General features: G+C 44.0%; 2 protein-coding genes across 4 annotated transcripts; one reads left to right on the top strand and one right to left on the bottom strand.

Annotated features, from left to right (window-relative positions):
* Nucleotides 1-92: 92 nt before the first annotated feature.
* Nucleotides 93-5109, bottom strand: clns1a (chloride channel, nucleotide-sensitive, 1A). 2 transcript variants are annotated; one of them, XM_030745297.1, is made up of 8 exons: nucleotides 4713-5106; nucleotides 3690-3826; nucleotides 3401-3532; nucleotides 2999-3109; nucleotides 2504-2509; nucleotides 1605-1778; nucleotides 727-793; nucleotides 93-428 (listed from the first exon to the last, which is right to left on the bottom strand). In XM_030745297.1, coding segments are annotated over exons 1-8 (747 nt in total). In that variant the 5' UTR covers nucleotides 4832-5106; the 3' UTR covers nucleotides 93-427. The 2 variants fall into 2 exon arrangements, with proteins under 2 accessions (XP_030601157.1, XP_030601156.1); XM_030745296.1 differs by lacking the exon at nucleotides 93-428 and having other exon boundaries at nucleotides 723-793; nucleotides 4713-5109.
* Nucleotides 5110-12920: 7811 nt separating this feature from the next.
* On the top strand, nucleotides 12921-19319 carry LOC115791026 (rhomboid-related protein 4-like). 2 transcript variants are annotated; one of them, XM_030745108.1, is made up of 10 exons: nucleotides 12921-13041; nucleotides 13656-13724; nucleotides 14275-14337; nucleotides 14731-14875; nucleotides 16394-16706; nucleotides 17444-17576; nucleotides 17721-17809; nucleotides 17975-18031; nucleotides 18687-18830; nucleotides 18932-19319. In XM_030745108.1, the coding sequence occupies exons 4-10, from the start codon at nucleotides 14732-14734 to the stop codon at nucleotides 19045-19047; spliced, it is 996 nt and encodes a 331-aa protein (XP_030600968.1). In that variant the 5' UTR covers nucleotides 12921-13041; nucleotides 13656-13724; nucleotides 14275-14337; nucleotide 14731; the 3' UTR covers nucleotides 19048-19319. The 2 variants fall into 2 exon arrangements, with proteins under 2 accessions (XP_030600968.1, XP_030600967.1); XM_030745107.1 differs by lacking the exons at nucleotides 12921-13041; nucleotides 13656-13724; nucleotides 14275-14337 and having other exon boundaries at nucleotides 14682-14875.
* The last annotated feature ends 297 nt before the right edge of the window (nucleotides 19320-19616 follow it).

Below are 19616 nucleotides of genomic sequence, written 5' to 3'. Positions count from 1 at the left end.
AAATCTCTGAAATATAAACAGCTCAGGATGATCTCATCTCATCCACATTCGGCCGTCTGTGGCTGCCAGGAAGGAAGAAACAATCCAACTGATACAAAAACTATTTGTTTATTGACAAATACAAACACCCACTGTCCTCAGCAGAAACATCAAATATTAAATTGGTCTTTAAGTACAAAACAAACACAAACTGGGTGTTGATGTTTCAAACACAGGGTCAGCAGGACACAACTGCCTGCATACAAACGAGCTTTATCAAAGAATGGACAGGAAGCAGCAGAGCAGATGGAGCACGCTCCGTAAGACTGCAGAGAGGAGAAAAGGTTCGACACAGAGAGAGTGAGAGCTTTAAACAAGTGCTGCGGTCCTCGTCTTCAATCCCACGATGCAACACTGCTGCTGCGACTGGCTGCAGAGATGATTTCCATCTACAGAGTCAGAAAACACATGAACAATAAGACGCCAGCTGTGCCAGCCTGAGCTTTAACATTTACTGCAGAGAAACAGGAAGCCGTGTTTAACTGGTTAATCTGCACTCTGACCCAAACGACTGTCACACGATCGTTTGCAGCCATTAAACTTGTAAACATGCTTATTTTTGAAGCATGATGTAAATTAGTTCTGATGTTAGAGGTAATCAGGACATAAAGACTGCAGGTACAGAATCACCAGCATCGTTACTGCTGCTGGAGCTCCTCCTCTCTGTAACGACACACTGAGACCTACCAGTGCTCCACGTCAGCATCGTCAAACTGACCGGCCTCCATCGCTGCTGCATCCACCTCCATGCCATCTGCCCACAGCAACACACACACACTTAAATTTCACTGCAGATTTCACACATTTTGAAAAAAATGTGACATATTTATATTTCCTGTATGTAAAGACAGAAGCTCAGGGCACAGCAGTCAGTGGACCCTCGTTTCTCAGCTTGTTTTAAGAAAAAAGAGGCCACTGCCAAGTTTTAGTCTGTGGATGAAGGGGGGGGGTCACAGACTTACTACACTATTTAAATCTTACTGGATCATTTTACTAAAGCTTAAAGTTAGAGCCCTGCCTGCTGTGATCTGTGCCACACAGGTGAAGCTGCTAGCTGGAGTCACTGAGCTGGACCTCTGCTCTGTTTGTGCTGCTGTGGTCAAGGCTGGCTCCAAACAGTAACACTGAGGCTATCAAAAAGGATGATGGACAGGTGGCTGTGTACAGGCTACTGTCACTGCTGCGAGCTTAATGGCTAGTAGATCCTCATTAGAGGCTAAGTGGTCAGCTGGGGGGGGGGGGGGGGGGGGGGGGGGGGGGGGGGTCTGGTTCCTGGTGCACAGACTGAAGGTGAGGAGGCAGATTTACATGTGACTACAATCACATCACAATCCTGTTGCTTTGCCAGGTAAGAAGTAGACCCACCTACAACACAGACTGGATGAATCAGCCACCTGAGCAGCAGCTAACGTGACTTCACCTTTCTTGAATCTTTTAGTCTCAGCTGGGAATCGTGTGACATCGGTGTCAGTGTGCCTTGTGTGCCATGATTTAACACTAAAAGCTAGAATTAACTGCAAAAGTAAAACACAAAGAGCTCAGGCTGAGATTTGTGTGACTCAGACCTTCAAACTCGGCCTTAGTTTCCTCGGTTCGGACTCCAGCCATGTGGTACTGCTGAGCCACTGACTGGGCCAACATCCCCTCCAGCCTCTCCAGTGTGGCCTGGCCCTCCTGCGTGAGCGCCGACAGACCCTCGTCGCAGGTGTAGAAGCTCGGGATGTCAGCGTGACCGTGCTCTGAGCAGGTGGAGGTGAGACACAGACAACAGCAGCAGGTTTTTAAATCCTCAGGCTGGATCACATCCTCCATATGATCAATATACCTTCACCGACTGGCGCAAGGACTTTTACTGTTTGCACAGTGCAGAGAAGTATTTAGACTTTACTACAGTAAAGTATTCAAACACAGGTTGTATAATCAAAATATATACGTACCTGAAGTTAAAGGAGTTTTCATAATCATATAGATGTTATTGAATCAATACTGATTTACTGATGAGCAAATATTATACATCAGTAGGCTTATCTATAATAACAATCTGATTAAATAATATGTAATTAAAGCTTTAAGATGAATGGTATGTAGTACATGCTGCAATAATTGCTTCCAACATGTAGTGGAGTAAAAGCAGAAAGCATAACATGTAAATACTTAAAGTACAAGTACGAGCTGGAGTACTACACCTAACTCACCACGGCAGCAGAGAACAATGAGGACCGCGGTCCTCGGCTGCAGCTGGTGCTACTGCTCACTGATCTAATGTCAAAGTAGACCTGCAAACAGCACCGTTACCTCCACCTCTCCAACCCTCACTGCCACAAACCAAATGAATGAATCTGTGGGAATCACGACCTTTGACCTGTGCATGCAGTGTTTTCATTATACATCAGTATATCAGAGTGTGATAGATGTTCTGAAAGCTGAGTGCATGAAGGAGGTGTTCCAGCTCCTTTGATCTTACCTGCCTCTGCAGTCAGTCCAGGACGGCGACGGCCAGAAGGAGAGAAGAAGAAGACTTTTCATTCAGTGCAAACAACAACTGTACAAAGTAAAAAATCTGAACTGGACCTGTTTGGTTATAATTATTTAAATTATAATTATTATTTTAATAAACAGCCAAATGTGCAAATAATGAGGTCAGCATATTAACAAGTAATCCTTGTGAGGATTACTTACACTCTGACTTACAAGATTACTTTATACCCCAGGTCTGTATAATCTCCCCAATACGGCTACTCAAACCTTCTGTTTGTCAGACACAGCTAATCAGAAGGAAGCAGGCTTAAATGGGAGGAGGATGGAGGACGAACTGAGGCACATGGTCAGGACGGGACTCCTCCCGGGGAAATGTGTGCACGAGAAGACGATCCCAGATTTAAATCGGGTACGTTTCTCATTTTTTGGGCCATTTTGAGCCACGTGCATTCTGCATGTTTGTCTTAGTGTTTTGTCTCACCGGCTTCTTCCACGTCGTATTCCTCTCCTTCAAAGTCGTTGTCCGAGTCCTCATCCTCGGGGTCGGGATGCAGCGCCTGGCACTCGCACATTGCTGAGAACATGGACTCCACTGCGAGCAAAACACACAAACCAACAAGTTTGATGCTAAACTACCTCCCGCTGTCATTTCAACATCGCAGTAACCAATCAGACGGTTCTGTAGGCGGGACATTGCACTGGACCACAGAGAGAGAAAAGCATCTCTCTGCAGAGGGAATCTATGTTTATCTGGAAAAAATAAATCAATTTTACCAAATACCACAACTCATAAAAATGCTAAATACTGACCCCGATTACAGGCCAGACCAATAACTGGACTAATTAAACAGTATGCTATGAAGTTTCTTCCTCAGTCACTCACATGACGCCTTGTCACTGGGCACAAATCGAATTTCTGTGATCGCCCCTTCTTCATCATCATCGCCGCCATCACTGCTGCCGTCATCGTCTTCATCAGCGGCTCCTCTCTCTGCCATTTCTGCCTCGCTCTCATCTGTGAGGAAACACGAGAACCCGGCTGTGACCAACAAACAGCTTCAGCACTACGCAACAGCTCAAACACACTTCAACCACCCCAAAGACTGAAAGCCACACGATAAACAAATAAAAACAGACTCAAAGTCAGAATGTAAGCATCGCCTTCGCCTCACTGTTGAGTTTGCCGTTGACCATGATGTAGAGGTGTTCCTGTGGGTACGCGCTGACGTCTCTGGAGATGGCGTGCAGACCGATGGAGGGATACTCCAGAGAGAAACCCAATCCTGAGCTGTCAAACCACGACAGGCGCCTGACACAAAGAAAATGGGCTGTTTTTAACTGCAGATGTGTCACATTATGGTTAAACTTCTCTCACAAGCTTGTTATCTGAGAATCAACTAACAGCCTGTGGTGGCTACAACAGACTATTACTTTAGCATATGTAAAACCTACGGTCAGGTAAGAGCAATCACTGCGACTGCTCTGTTTCTGATGCAATTAGAGTCCATTAAAGGTGCTTGGTAATGAGGGAACATGGAACCCACTGCAGCAGCATGGGAGCTCCATAACAAGGACCAAATCAGACTTTACACACAAGCTTTCCTCTTATGATCAGCTTATTGCTGTTTTTTTGTTTTTCTGCAGTTTTGTCAGCTTAAGAAAAATGCACACATGAGCATATATTATTATCGTCATGATAATAGGGAAGAAGAACGAGAACAGGAAAGAACAGAAAAACATGGGAAAAAGAGGAAAAGAAATAAGAAAATAAACATAAATAAAAAGTACATAAATAAGGAAAAGAAAAATTAAATAAGAAAACAAGAAAGAAAATATGAATTAAAGCTGCCTTTGAATATTACCGAGTCTGAGGCGCATCGAGACAAAAACAAACCAACCTGATCCGGTTTATGTACAAGTACAACACAGAAAACTGCACATAAACAATAAAATAAGCATGTATTTAATGTTGGCTTTAAACGAGGACTTTCGTTTCCACGTAGTATTTTGAAAGAGTCTGCTCCGGAAGTGCTTGCAGCGCGTGGCGCGGACGTTTGTTCCCGTATCGATTATGTCAATTGATGTGATTTCCAATAAAGTGCGCGTGAAAGCCTGACAGGAAACCCACTAAGCACGAGCCTGACCCCCAGACCCGCGAGCTACAGAGCAAAACACGCGCCACGTGCACCACTTACGTTTCTGCGACGTAGAGTGTGCCGCAGCCGAGCCGCTGGCCGTCCATCACCGCCGTGGTCTCGGCCTGGGCATGTCTCACTCCCTCGGTGGGAGGATGGAGGTTTTTCAGTAACACCATAGTCCTCGGTCCGTTGGGACGGAAAGGAACCAGAAACCGGTGAAAACGCGGAGCTGCGTGGCCTATTTGGCGCCACAAAGCCGGCTTATTTATCCCGGGATAACTTCTCGGCGCTGAATCAGTGTTTGACAGCAGGCTGGAAGACGGTGGCCGCGATATAACGCTTCTTCAACCGGATTAGCAGCACCGGGACCAGGTTGTTTTCCGTGCGAACGCAGGCGTGACAAACCCTGAAAACACTGAAGTTAACGTGACGTTATGCTGAAGTATCGCGACAACACAGAACTTCTAACGAGAACTCCCAGGATACGTTCCTAAAGTCCCTCCTATCTCCTTTTGCTAACTGCTTTTCCTTGACCCAAGGAAAGGCGGGTTGGAGAACTGATAAGGGCTTAGGAAAGGAGAAGAATCCGAACGAGTTTACACTAATCTCCTTAACGTAGGACGTCCGCCGTGTGGAAAACTACAATGATGGAAGATGGACTACATACTGCGCATCGACTGCTGTAACCCTGTTGTTTCATGCAGGCGATTCAAACGAGAGCAGCCTGTGAAAAAAGAGGTTGGAATTTTAAAGAAAAGGGAACTTTAAGAGCCGGATTTCCTGCAGCAGCGTCCTGATGTCCCGAAGCTGCGCGGGGTCAGTTTGGGAGTGAAAGCTGCAGTCAGGAAGATCCTTGCAGCTGGCCTTGTAGGAAGAGTTTCGATTCAGGGGGAGAAGATTTAAAGGAGTGGCGCAAACGTGAATTACAAATTCTGTGGCACACAATTTACTGCAAAAAAAAAAAAAAAATCATGGCTGCGACCACTGCTACTTGGAGTATTTATTTTTAGGAGGGGGTTATTTCACCAGTGCATTTTATTTATTTAATTTTATTTAACCTTTATTTTACCAGGTAAAATGTTTGAGAACCAGTTCTCATTTACAAACATGACCTGGCCAAGCGAGGACTTTCATTTCATTATCAGCACTTTGTGTGGATGGTGCAGTGGTAAATGAACTAGCTCTTATATAGCGCTTTTTTACTCAGTCAGAGCACTCAAAGCGCTTACACAACATGTTTACATTTACCCATGCACTCACATTCATACAAGCACTTCCATGTTTCTACTAAGCTAAGTGCTTTTAATTGACTAACATTCACACACATTCATACGGTCGGAGAGCAACTTGGGGTCAAGTATCTTGCCCAAGGATACATTGGCATGTAGCCTGGAGTAGCCAGGAATCGAACCGCTGACCTTCCGACCAGTAGGTGACCTGCTCTACCTACTGAGCTACAGCCACCCCACAGTGCTGGCCTACAACTCTGCAGTCCTCATGCTGAGCCTTTAGAGGCCAGCCCAGCTCATTCCTGCTCCTCTGGATTTGACTGAGGCAGAGCAGAAATGAGCTGGAGCGAGCTGCTTTTCCTCAGCAGCGTGCACACAGAGCACGACTTCTGTCAGTGAAATGTCAGCCGACACAAAACGCAGGCACGACTCATGATCTGATGGTAACTAATGTTCTTCTGCACATCGGATCAGCTTTTCCACACAGAGTTCAGGTTCTCCTCTGGATGAACCCTTTCATCTGTCCTATAGCCGATACAATTAAATATGTCTTATTTATATCTACTCAAAACACATAAGCAGGTTATGGCATGAAATGTAAACTACAGTTACAGTGATAATTTACATGACCTGTTTATTATGTGGATTGATGTCACGAATGGTCTGATGGTCTGTCGCTATGAATTATAGGATGGGATTTTCTCCTTTCATGAAGGATGTTCCAGTGTGTATGAGCCCTGAAATAAACTACATTTGAAATCAAAGTTGAGGAGCTCTAATCCAGTTTACTGACTTACTCTAAATCCTGCACTGAAATATGAGGACTGTGAGTTTATTGAAGATTAAAGTCAGCACGGAGCCAATCAGAGAAGAGCAGCCAAACACAGCCTGTTAGATCAGATTCTGACTGATTTATTCAGAAAGGATTCGTCACTGAACTGGAGAACAGAAACAGCAGTGAAGTGTTTGCTGCATCACACAATAATGTTTCAGACTGCCACATCAGGACAGTCTGAAATGCAAATATTAATTATTAAAGAGTTAAAACAATATAAAAATGCTGCTCTAATGAAGCTGCTCTGAAACACAACAACAAAATACATTTTCCAAGAGATCTGATAATGATCCACATCTGAATGAATAACTGATAAATAAGCTTTCTAACATTGATTCCAGATGGAGCTGATCACTGACTGATGAAACAGAAGAATATTAGAAGTTATCCTCTGACAGCACTGACAGATACATCAATAATACATGGATAAAATGCTAAATAATCACAGTCATTATATGTGAAATAAAATATGAGCACAAATAAACAGGATATGAGTCAAAGGATGGAACAGATCAAAGAGTTAAACTATAAACACAGGCCGAGCCGTCCAATCAGGTCAGAGCGCAGCTGGATATTTGTAACAATATTTTTATTTATGATTTGAAGTCACCACTCATAGGCATTATTATTGTTTTATAAACTGAAATTATATTAATATAAAGACTCTTAAATTGTTTTCATTTTTCAGTAAGTAAAATAAAATAAACTAATGAAAAATAATTGAAAACTTTGTTCATATGCAACAACTACAGCTACACCACCTCCACCCATAATAATAATAATAATAATACAGATGATGATGATTATTAAGTGTGTTCAGTCTGGGCTGAGAGCCGCTCTCCTCTCCTGCTTTTCTGGATCACACAGAGCACAGCAGCACCAAGCATCAGCTGCAGGCCGCTGAGCAGGATCCACCTGACTCTGTAGAAGGTCGAGTAAACCCCAAAGGGCTCTCTGTAGATGAGAACAGTCTTTGCTGCTGACACACAGAGATCGTCTGACTCCAAATGAGCACACCAATACTCTCCTGCATCTCGCAGGGAGACATTAGAGATTACCAGGGTATCGTTGGAAACGATCATTCTGCTTTGGTGTTCAATAAGCTCACTAACTTCAGTGACTCTGGCTTCTGTTTGGATTGACTTAACGAACCAGCTCATAGAAAACCATATAGTCTCAGCTGTGCATCTGACAGTGACTTCCTCTCCCTCTGAGAAGACCTCCACTGCAGGTGGACCTGCTTTGGGGCACACCACAAACCAGTACCACTGTTTAATGGTTCGACCTGCGCAGTGGTACCAACCTGAGTCATTTAGCATCAGCGATGGAAACTGCAGCGAGTAGTTTCGACCAACTTCTCGGAAAGCTTTGGAGTGACTTTCCCACTTCCACCAAAGTGGGGGCTGGTCATGAATGAGATCAGTGCGGGGACACTGCAGCACAGCTGGCTCTCCCACCGAGGCATGGACTGTTGTTGCTGCTTTGGCCAAACGTACAGAATGGCTGCTCACACACTGCTGCTGGTCCTTCAGCAGGCAGATGTAAAGTGTTTGCAGTTTGTCGAATACATGAAGAAGTGACGTGTTCTTCACCTCCAGGAAGCTTTCCTCCAAACGGGCCACCTCCAAAGTCGTGCTATCATTTAAAACTTTCACCTGTATGTCTTTGTCATACGTGAAGTCATATTTGATCCACTGGGCCATCAGATTCTCACCTGCTCCGTTACATCGTACCTCCACTGTTGCTTCATGTCTTGTAATCTGAGGTGTTTCCTTACTTACTGTGCTGCACACAGTCAGGCTGGTTTTCCTCTCATACGTCACGTTGCCCTCGGTCCAGCACACATCTCGGTACAGGCCAGAGTCCGAGTGGGTCAGGTTGTGGAGAGTGACTGAAGAAGAACCGTGTGATGTCACAGAAACTGAGAGTCGTCCTGTCCAATTTTCATGTACTGTGAAGTTTCTGCTCCAGCGGTCGGAGATGTTCAACAGGACGAGACGATCTTCACCAACAAGTTTGGAAGTTATGCAGGAGCTGCTTCGATTGGGGAACTCTGATTCCAAAGAGCCTCCTTCCTCCATTACGACGATCAGTTCTTCTGCACGAATGTTGCTGATGAGCGTGAACAGCAGGGAGAAGCAGAGCTGTGTGACTGCAGCCATCCTGCTCAGAGGTCTCCTCCTGAGTGCTACAAACACAGACGCTGCTTGCTTCATAAGCTTCCTGTTTGTGGTTGGAGGAGGAAAGTGACCTCTTTATCACATCATCAGCGAACACTTTGAAGCACTGGGCTCAGTGTCAGGCGGTCTGTCTGCTTCACGTGTGGATGTTACCAACCTTTTTACCAAAAAAAAGAACATTTTAGTAAAAGACTAAAAACAAAAATAGATCAAATATTAAAACATCGGTAAACAAGAGTAATATTAAGGCTGACACTGTACAGGAGAGTGAGCTCTAAATCTAAAAGGTTCCCCCTCAGGATCAGCTGATTTCTTTCTGCAGTAACTGTGGGGTATTTAAAGAAGCCACACAAAAAGTTACCTTCATGTTGGTGAAATCTTGTACTTTTAATGTGCATTATTTTTATATACAGCAAAGCTGCACCATGTTCACGTCTATGATTTGCAGTGACAGAAAGCAGTGTTGGTACTTCGGCTGTTGGAACTGTTTTTTCATCATCCACTGCAGAAAACTTCAAAAAGTGCGTCTTCAGTAAACCTTCAAGGCTCGCTGTCATGATCCGGGCCGGTGGCCCAGTGTTTTGTGTTCTTTTGGTTATGTTTTGTTATATCTCTGATTATGTCATTTGGTTTCTTTCATGTTGGTCTTCAGTTTGTTATGTTTGAGTGCAGTTAGGGTTTTGTATCCTGTTCTTGTCTTTCTCCGTCTCAGTGTTCAGCGTTTATTAGTTACTGGCCTCTTGTCTATGTTATTTCCTCATGTTGTGTTTAGTCTGCATTTGTGTCTTGGTTTACTTCCTGTTTTAGTTTGATAGTCCAGTGCGTGTCATGTCTAGTTTTGCTTCCCCTGTTTAATTTGTTAGATTCTGTTCACCTGTGTTCCCAGCTGTTTCTTGTTTCCCAGCATTACCTCCTGTGTGTGTTTAAGCCCCTGTGTTTGCTCCGTTCCTTGTCGTGTCCTCCCTCATGAAGGTGTGGTTTTGTTCTGTTATCTGGTCAGTTTGCGTTTTTGTTTCAGTGCCATTCATCTGCATTTACCTTCACTTAATCTACAATAAAATCACCTTTTAAGTTCAGTTTTGTGTCTGGAGTTCTGCGTTTGGATCCATCCTGCTCGCCACACCGCTCACACATGACGCTCATATCACCATGTGGGAGAGGCGGCTGCTCAGAATATATTATAGCATATGAAAGGTCTCCTTTTGATCCCAGGATCAAAATTATTTTCTGATATTGTCACATTTATGATTTGTTAAAAATTGTATATATGCTTGTTTTTACTGGCTGAGCATCCAAAAATTAAAGATAGAGTATATCTGATCCGTTTGCTCGAGAGTGGCAAAAAATAAAAGTATGAAAATTAGTGACAGTTTTAATCAGATGGTCTGAAATAAAAGTTAAATTCATTCTAATTTCTCAGCATTCACTTATCAGCATTCCATCATATGTCTAAAAAAAGAGTAATAAGTGACTTTATAGAGCAGCCGGTTGGTCAGATGCTGTGAGAGATGTAATCTGTTACTCTTCATGTGACTTCCTGAGAAAGAAGAACCCTCTGAGATGTACCAATAGTGCAGTGCTTTTTTGTTGGTGAAAGATGAGGTGCTCTGAGGTGGATTAAACCAGTCCAAGTTGTTTATGGTCTTATTTCTCTTTTCATTTCACAAACTGGATGGTAGGGCTCAATACTGCTGACCATTATATTTTATTGCAGTTAATTATGCAGTTCCACAGGGTTCTGTGCTAGGACCAATTCTATTTACATTATACATGCTTCCCTTAGGCAGTATTATTAGAAAGCATTGCATAAATTTTCATTGTTATGCAGATGATACTCAGCTTTACCTATCAATGAAGCCAGATGACACACATCAATTAGTTAAGCTGCAGGAATGTCTTAAAGACATTAAGGCCTGGATGACCTCTAATTTCCTGCTTCTATAGTCAGATCAAATCTTAGAAACATGGCGTCCAACCAGATACTTACTCTGGATGGCATTACTTTGGCCTCCAGTAACACTGTGAGAAATCTTGGAGTCACAAATAAGGGACGCTTCACAAATATCAACATTTTCCAGAACGTACAAAGCGTGCGACAGAGGGACGGGGGGTTAACACCCAGCACACACTTTTCAAATAGTTAGAAAATGTCGGTCGGTTTGTGTAATTTGAGCACTGCCGTCTGACCCCTGATGGCCGAGGCATCCACACCACTGCACCATTGCGTGGTCTGCAGCATATGGCAGATCAGTTCAAAGGTCTCATCTAAAATAGGCCATCATCAATTCACAAAATGACTCTACTGTCACGGCTGGGTGCTGCAGGCAGGGCAGGGAGGACGTCAAAGCAGAACGCGGGCAAGAGATGAATTATACAATAACTTTATTTAACCAAATAAACACAAGGGATTAAGCTGGACAGGACAGTTTTACGAAAGGACTTGAAAACTAGAAACTCAAAAATATAAAACACTCAGCACAGAATGTTAGCTAACGTACGGAGACTCAGGACCCGACAAAAGATAAAGACAAGAGCAGACAATAAATACACAAGGGTTAATGAGGGGAGCGACAACAGGTGGGAAAACAGCTGACCATAATTAGGCAGATGAGACAAGGGGAAGCCAAACTGAATACAACACACAAGGAACACGACACTAACAAAATAAAACCAGGAAGTGGAACAAAACACCCAAACCAAACACAAGAAACCCTGAATAACAAATAAACTAACAGAAAGCCTAACCAAAACAATCAGAGGATCTAAGAAGTAATTAAACGAAAAGGAACTCAAACCCTGGGCCACCGACCCACAACCGTGACATCTACTGACGATATTAGACGGGAACAAGCTGTGAGTGCGGAGCAGCAGGTGTTCAAAGCAGCCAAAGCTGCTGGAGATAAATTCAACAAGAAGTGGCAGCATTGTTCCAAAAATGGAAACCGTCCACAGTAAACCGCAGGAAACTATGATGGATTTTATTCTACATTTTCCTGGCCTATTTTTGCTGGCTCTATATCTGTGTGTAATCTGGCGATCGGCGGTCGGCACTGTTGCCAAACTCGCTGTCGGCTGTCTCAAAAAGTCTCAAAAGGCTGTCCCCCTCGGTGCCAAAGAAAAGTCCGGCCAACGCCACGAAGAGATGCAGTACGAGCGCTGTATGTACACAAAACACGGTGACAGTTTTCAGGTTTCCGGTGTTGAGTCAAAAAGGGATTTCCTTTTTTTTTTTATGTTTTTTCTTTGCTTATAGTAAATATACTGGCGCACAGGATTTATGAAGGGCTTATATATAAAATGAAGAAATGACTTGTTCTTAAACACACACACACAGATTGAGCTTTTATCGTATGAATATATATGATATAGATAAACAGGTTTTCTGGTGTCATACTGAATTAGCCCACCTGTGTGCGCGCCTGGCGTGTGCGCTCTCACACAGAGCACAGGTGTAATTATTGTCGTGTGCGTGCTGCTAAAATAATGTATAGCATAATCTTTCTGTTTGCTGTTTTTTGGTGTCTGTGTGCAGAGGCACACTGACTCAGGATGAGACGGTAAAAACCTTCTGAGCTGTGATGTTATTTTGTTGTGATTTCTGCTGCCCTCTTGGTCAGATTTCTCTTTTAAAAGTATTTTTAATGACAGTTTGTACCCTGGTGAAGAATAAAAGTCACTTTACCAAAAACGGACTGCAGCTTTGACAGAAATGCTGTTTCTCCCTCAAAATGAATTGATATCATTCATGAGAGAAATGTTTGACATATGTTTCACAGATTATTGGTCAACAAGTCATTTTTTGGGAAACACTGGAAATCACTTTTTTGCAGGCAATCAGTTTTTGGTATAATACGGCCCGGAGACGCGGAGGACGCGGTTGCCTGTGCAGTGGGGCATCGAAGTGTTGGAGAAGCTGATAAATATAATAAAACTGTTAATTACGAACAACGTGACTAGTTTATTTATGGCAGGAATGCGGCTCATTCCGCTCTGAGGTTTCTGTTTCGAGTCTCCTCCCGCTTGTCTGGGAGGCGCAGACCGACCCACAGACGCGGACTGTCGGTCACCCTCAGGAAGAAGTCCGCTGATGTGTTCCTGACCCAAGATCCACAACCGCATCCTCAGAGGGGCTCAGATGACCTGTAAGTTTGTGATTAATCAGATTAATCAGGGAGCTGATTGTTACTAAAAGAGAAAGAATGAGGAAGAGGAGGAGATCCTAATGCCGTGGTCGTGTATTTAAGTGCATTAAGACTGCTTAAAAAACAATACAAAACAAAACAAAAAACAATAGCTTAATTTACATCAACAAAAGCAGATTAAAGTTTTCATTGTGTGAATGAGTGAAAGTTTGGGTGTGACCCTGAAAGAAAGTGAGGTAAAAAGAACGAGCATCTTTGCCCGCTAAAGCTCAGTTATTACCATGTTATATCAGGTTATCAAGCTGTAAACAGATCACTTTGCTTACTTAGGTTTTCCAGTCTCACACTGATTGTTCTGCGCACCCACCTGAGGGTGCAGGAACATGTCTGAGGTTTTTCAGGCTGTGGCACATGATCCTCGGAGCTCTGCCCACTGAACTCAACTCTTTATTCCTGCAGTTGAATTGCACCAATTCTGCTTTTGCACAGTTTTTTTATTTAATTCTTGTACTCTTTTATATTATCTGTGCATTTTTCTGCTTGTTATTGCAGAAAAATGACGTGTTCTTTTCCTTCTTTTATTTCCTGCCTTTGTAAATGTTTCTTCTTTGCAGCTCCTGCCTGTGGAACCCGCTCAGTGTGAGATTCAGGAGCAGTTACCAGGAATAAAGCAAAGACTCCAGGTACTGTGGTAGAAATAGTACTGAAAATGAAACCCACATCAAAACGTGTTACGTGTGTGTGTGTGTGTGTGGGGGGGGGGTGTCACAGGTGCTTACAGGTGGATTTTGTTGCCATCAGAGTCCTGAGTACTGAAACTAACCTGCCCAACAATTATTTAGGCTCGTGTCACTTTTAAAGGCACTCAAATGAAAGGATCACTTCAATGTTCTTCTTCTTTCAGCTGCTGCCTTTAGGGGGCGCCACAGCAGAGCATCTGCCTCACCTCACCCTTTCTCAACATCCTTCTCTGTCACACCAACCCTCTGCATGTCCATGAACCTCCTCTGTGCTCTCCCTCTTTTCCTCCTGCCTGGCAGCTCCATCATCATCATCCTTTATCCAGTATTTTTAATTTTTCTCAGTGCCTTTCTGTCCTCATGTGTGTCCCTCACATTCTTCTCCGGCACTGCTGACCTCCTCAGGCAGGACCACAGTTTGCAGCAGCACCTCAGTGCTGCATGTTATTTCTTTGTGATTGCAGAAACATGATTGCTATTGCTTTCTATGCAGGCCTGTGTGAACATCCACCAGGTAAAAACCAGGAGGAGTTCCCAGGAGAACCTGATACTTCAGGTAAGCAACAGTCTGACACAAGCAAACCTGTGAATCATCCAGAGCAGAGCTCAGCTCATGTTTCCATCTGGGACCTGGTTTTATGCTAAGCTAATGTAGCACTTTGTTGGCGACAGCTTTGTGTTCCCTGTATACACGTGAGCAGGTTTGATCTCCTCATCAACTCTAAAGCAGCACAGTGGTGCAGTGGTTAACACTGATGCCTCACAGTAGCATGTTCTGTGTTCTCCTGCTTGAGTGGGTTCTGTCCAGGTATTCCAGCTTCCTCCCACAGTCCAAAGTCATGCATGGACACTGAACTGGATGAGCAGAGGAAAATGGATGGCTCTAACTGTGCAGAAATAAAAGTCTTTGAAAAATGTCGAACTGTTCCTTTAACCCCTCTGCTTTCAGCATGCAGAGGGGTTTCCAGGTGGGTCTCCTGCTCCTGCTTGTCCAGCTGTTCCAGGAGGGTCCGGGGAATATCCCAGCCATCACCCTGGCTGTCCTGGGATTCAACGTGTACCTGTTTGTGTTTCCAGCTGCTCCACCATTGAAGGTAACTCCCCACTGTAACATTATAAATTTAATAAGAGTGGTATGATAAGCTGTGCCATGGAAATAAGCTGGTAAGGGGTTCCACTTGTTTCTAGTCTCTAAGCCACAGCCCGGACTGTAAGTGTTCAGCCCACCATGCATTCTGGTTCACACTCATTCAGAAATAAAGCACTGAGTAAGACACTAAAGCACAATGTCTTGGTTTTAAGCCGGAGGGATCTGTCAGTGTAGAAAGCACCTGATCGTACCTGAAGGGAATAATTTGACCCTGGGAGGGTGCTGCTGTAAAAGTCCTGAGAAGAACCGAGTGCACCCCATAATCCAGCAGCTTGTAGAACCGCCTTCAGCAGCAATGACACGACCTGTCTGAGTTTATCCATCTCTCACATCACTGTGGAGGAATTTTCCTCCTTTACAGCACTGATTTATGCACAGCGCTCTTCAAGTCCCTCCACAGCCCTTCAGTCAGAGGTCTGTACTCTGGGATGTTGCAGCAGCAAGCTCATTTTCTTTTTCAGGTTTTCTGTTGTAGATTTGCTGCTGTGCTCGGGATCACTGTCCTGTAGCATGACTCAAAGCTTCAGCTGTGGGACAGATGTGCTCACAGTGACTGTGGAATACTTTGGTATACAGAGGAGTTCATGGTCCACTCAGGGACCGCAGGGGGCCCAAATCCTCAGCCCTCCACCCCCGTGCTGACAGCAGGTGTTTGAGTTTCTCCAGATGTGCTGGTGTGCATGATGGACAAACATCTGCACTTTGGTCTCATCTGTTCCAGAAGGCTTCTGTTCAGATGCAGCTTTTTACACTTGAGCTGTGCTGCCACGTTGAGCAGAGGCCTCCTCCTGCATTTGATTAACACCAGCTGCTCTGTGCCATCTTAATTTATGGAAGCAGAAAGGATCATTTTCACTGGACTGTAACATCCCATAATCAGCCCTGTACTGCACATTTGTGTAAACTGTACCCGACTCTGACATTTTATAATTAGTTTGTGAACAGAAAGTCTTGTGTAATGATTACATCTTAAACTGCACTTTCTTCAAAATCACACAGCTGGTTTAATAAGCAAAAACCTCTTTGCTGGTTGTAGATAAGCATGTTTCCTGCATTTAATGGTGAAAGGAGTTTCTGAGGACAACATAGAAAAAGCTTTAAACAGAAACAGGGCAGACTCTTATTGGCTGATTTAGCATCTGAAAGAGGAAACTGTGGATTAAAATAAAAAGAGCCCACACCGCTGGCTGCTAACAGCACTGACAAACTGTGTTTTACTGCTGATGAATGCAGTGATGAAAGGTGTGCAGGAGCATTCTTCACATTCATGCACAGCTCATCATGTAGCAGGACAATAATCTCCAAAAGGCTCCTGCCAAAGTATCAGGAGCATAATGCGGCAGGCTGAAGGCTGAATATTCGACTTCTCTGTAGCCTGCTGTCACATTCTCAGCTCTGTTACCCTGAGTGTTTGCTCTGTTACAGTTTTTGCAGAACACACTTGTTTTTGCTTTGTGTCCAGGCCTGCATGAGCCTCGGTCTGGTGTACCATAACAAAGAGTGGCGGCGCCTCCTCCTGTCCCCCCTGCACCACATTGATGAGTGGCACCTGTACTTCAACATGGCATCCTTCCTGTGGAAAGGCGTCCGGCTGGAGCGCCGCCTGGGCGGAGGCTGGTTCCTGTACCTGCTGTCGGTCTTCTTTCTGCTCACCGGATTGGTCTACCTGCTGCTGCAGGCGCTGATGATTAAACTCATGGAGGATGCTGATCCTTCGGATCCATTATTGGGGCACATGCAGTCTTTGAGCAGAGAGTGTGTTGTCGGCTTCTCGGGTACAAATTACCAACAGTATGAGTGATTCAAGAAGAAGAAGGTGTTAGATTATGTCTAATAAACACTACAGGTACCTGTGAACCAAAATTATCAGCATTAATTCTTAGAAATGATTAAATATGAATTTTGTAAGTATACTGTAAAATTTTGGCAGTTGTCTTTCCTTAAAAAAAAAAAAAAACTCTTCACCTGGAAACTTCCAGATTGTCCAAATGGGAATTCCAGGAAGAGATTTAAAATGCTGGAAGCTGTCTAGATGTGCTTGATGTTATGGCTGCAGCAGAAGGACCCAAAAACAGGACTCTGGAGGCAAAATTCAACAAAAGCCACCCTTTATTCACTGGAGACTCTAAAGTCTAGAAAAATCTATCAAAGTCTTTCTGAGTGCCAGAGGACAAACAGGCACAGGCAGCCTGATAAAGGGGAGACTGTGGCTATTTGTACACAGGAGGTAATGAGGGCAGAGTGGAGACACCAGGGGGACAAAAACACAGCTGAACTCGATCAGATAATAAAGTGTCTGAATGCCAAATTTAAATGAAGTCAGGCTTTCTCAGAACCTTTGGTACGTGTCTTAATAACGATCCTGAACATGAATGCTAGCTGGGAGTCATGAATCTCAGTAAGTCACGGTCACGGCGGCTGACCAGACGATGCTCAGTGATGATGAAAATAACACCCAACAGAAATGATGAAATTCATATGGAAAACGTTGTATAACCACACCTGTTTGCAGGTGTCCTGTTTGCTCTGAAGGTCGTCAGTAACCACTTCAACCCCGGGGGCGTGACCTACGTGATGAATATTCGGGTGTCCAATCGCTTGGCCAGCTGGGCGGAGCTGGTGCTCATCTATCTGATCTATCCTGGGTGAGATGCTGCTCCGGTCTCAGCAGATTATGGAGCTTCGATGTGAAGGCAGCAGAATTTGATCTGAAACTGATGTTTTATGATCATGGGAGCAACACGCGGATCACCGTATGGAATAATGTGTTTCCCGCTGCTCTCCTTTAGCACCTCTTTGGTCGGCCACCTGGCAGGTATCCTGGTGGGACTGCTCTACACTGTGGGTCCACTGAGGACCATCATGGAGGCGTGTGCAGGTCTGAATGCTGCTTTCTCAGTTTGTGTGTGAATGAATTTATTATTTATGCAAAAATAATGTTTACACATTATAATCAGTAAGTCAGTGTTTGTGATTACAGCATGTTGTGTTTGTGCATGTGTGAATCTTCAATATCAAAGTGCTCTCCTCTCCCTCCCATCAGACGTGCTGTCCTCAGACAGAGCTTCTCCACGCCAGCATTCCTACTACAGCTCTTCAGGTACAACGTTTTAGAAAACATAAAAATACCCTGTTTGATAGATTATGGAATAATACAGCTGATAACATCTGCTGAGGTTGGCAGTTTGGTGACAGAAGCAGCGCTTCATTGGGTACCAGAGGTTTGGATTCTGGGGGGGGGGGGTCTGAGCCTCTGCAGCCTGGCTGAATCCGCTCTGCACACATCACTTATTTTATTTACTCTCTTCATTGTTTTGTTTTATTCACGGATTACAGTTTATGATTATTGTGCATTTGTTTCTTTTTTGCTCCACTCTATCTTATCCAGCCTCACTTTGTTTTTATTTATATATTTTTATTTTTTATGTTTTAATTGTTTTTAATTGTATTTTGATTTACACTCAGTTTCAATGGAATTTCACTGCTTTAATGTTTCTAATTGATTTTAAATGATTTATCAGTGAATATTGTTTGTTACATTTTGCTGTCTTATTATCAGCGTGTCACTCATCTCTGAAGAACTCTGAACTGACCCTGCAGGAATGGTGCTACACCAAACCTGATTGATTGATTGATTGATTGATAGATAGGTGGGAGCTGTGTGTTATGGATTAACAGAAACTGCCTTTTTTATTACTGCCTTTTTTAAATGAAACTCAAAGGTTAACCTTGATGGTCTGCATGTGTGACTCCAGGCTACAGCGGGACCAGACGGGCACACGGTGAAGAGCCTCGACCTGCAGAGGATCCCACGTCTGATTATTCTGAAAGCTTCATCGCAGGACTGACGGAGGAAGAGCAGATAGAGCTGGCGATCAGACGCAGTCTGAATAATCCAGGCAAGACTCAGACATGACAAATGCTTCAGTTCCTTTGATAAACTACATGATACACAGGAGCCACATTAATGGAAAAAAGTGCAACAATGTTATTTCTTTAGGACGAACCAGGCAGAGAGAAACCACACATGACCCGGAGGAGACTGAGGATCTCAGGAGGAGGAGGCTCAGGAGGTTTGAACAGGGAGTATCCAACCAGAGAAGAGGACAGTGGTGACTGATTTTAACTGGCGCAGATATCTCCCATCATGCATCACTGCTCAAAAAAGGCTGATTTTAAAGGAGATGTGACTTCTTTCTCCAGCTGTTGATGAAGGAGTCGCCTGCAGTAGTCTCTGCACAAAGACTTCCTGGTTTCCACTTCCTGTATTATTTGGTGATTGCTTTTCCTGTTGTGCGTCGTGGCTCCGTTTCCCACCTGTGTGATTGTTTGTGGTTGATTGTTCTCACCTGTGTCTTGTTAGTCAGTCAGTTCTTCTGAGTGGATTTGGTCCTTTTGCTGCTTGTGTTTTACTGGTTTTCAGCTCTGTGGTCTGTGTTTTGGTTATTTTTTGCCTCTCGACAGCAATAAAAGCTGTTTTCAGTTCATGTCTGACTCTGAGTCCCGTGTTTTTGGGTCCACATCCTGCCTGTCTCGCTGTTGTCTCTTGACACTCTGAGCACGCTCAGTGCTGCTGTTTATTTCTAAGGTGCACATCAGAGCTCTGACACTACGAACACATTAAAGCTTCCTGTCCCACAGCCTGATGAAGGAGGCGTGGAAATCGCTTCAGTTTCTCTGCAGAT

This window comes from Archocentrus centrarchus, chromosome 13 (assembly GCF_007364275.1).
Source record: "Archocentrus centrarchus isolate MPI-CPG fArcCen1 chromosome 13, fArcCen1, whole genome shotgun sequence".
In the NCBI taxonomy this organism is placed as follows: domain Eukaryota; kingdom Metazoa; phylum Chordata; class Actinopteri; order Cichliformes; family Cichlidae; genus Archocentrus; species Archocentrus centrarchus.
This window is presented reverse-complemented; position numbering and strand designations above follow the sequence as displayed.

What these genes read in the sequence shown, in the direction of transcription:
- LOC115791026 (XM_030745107.1), top strand. Translation starts at nt 14,696, where the DNA reads ATGTCGAACTGTTCCTTTAACCCCTCTGCTTTCAGCATGCAGAGGGGT. An exon ending in CAGCTGCTCCACCATTGAAG is followed by an intron (nt 14,876 to 16,393) that starts GTAACTCCCCAC and finishes CTTTGTGTCCAG; the next exon opens with GCCTGCATGAGCCTCGGTCT. An exon ending in TTCCTACTACAGCTCTTCAG is followed by an intron (nt 18,032 to 18,686) that starts GTACAACGTTTT and finishes GTGTGACTCCAG; the next exon opens with GCTACAGCGGGACCAGACGG.
- clns1a (XM_030745296.1), bottom strand. Translation starts at nt 4,831, where the DNA reads ATGGTGTTACTGAAAAACCTCCATCCTCCCACCGAGGGAGTGAGACAT. An exon ending in GGTCAACGGCAAACTCAACA is followed by an intron (nt 3,533 to 3,689) that starts GTGAGGCGAAGG and finishes GTTTCCTCACAG; the next exon opens with ATGAGAGCGAGGCAGAAATG. An exon ending in AACTAAGGCCGAGTTTGAAG is followed by an intron (nt 794 to 1,604) that starts GTCTGAGTCACA and finishes TGCTGTGGGCAG; the next exon opens with ATGGCATGGAGGTGGATGCA.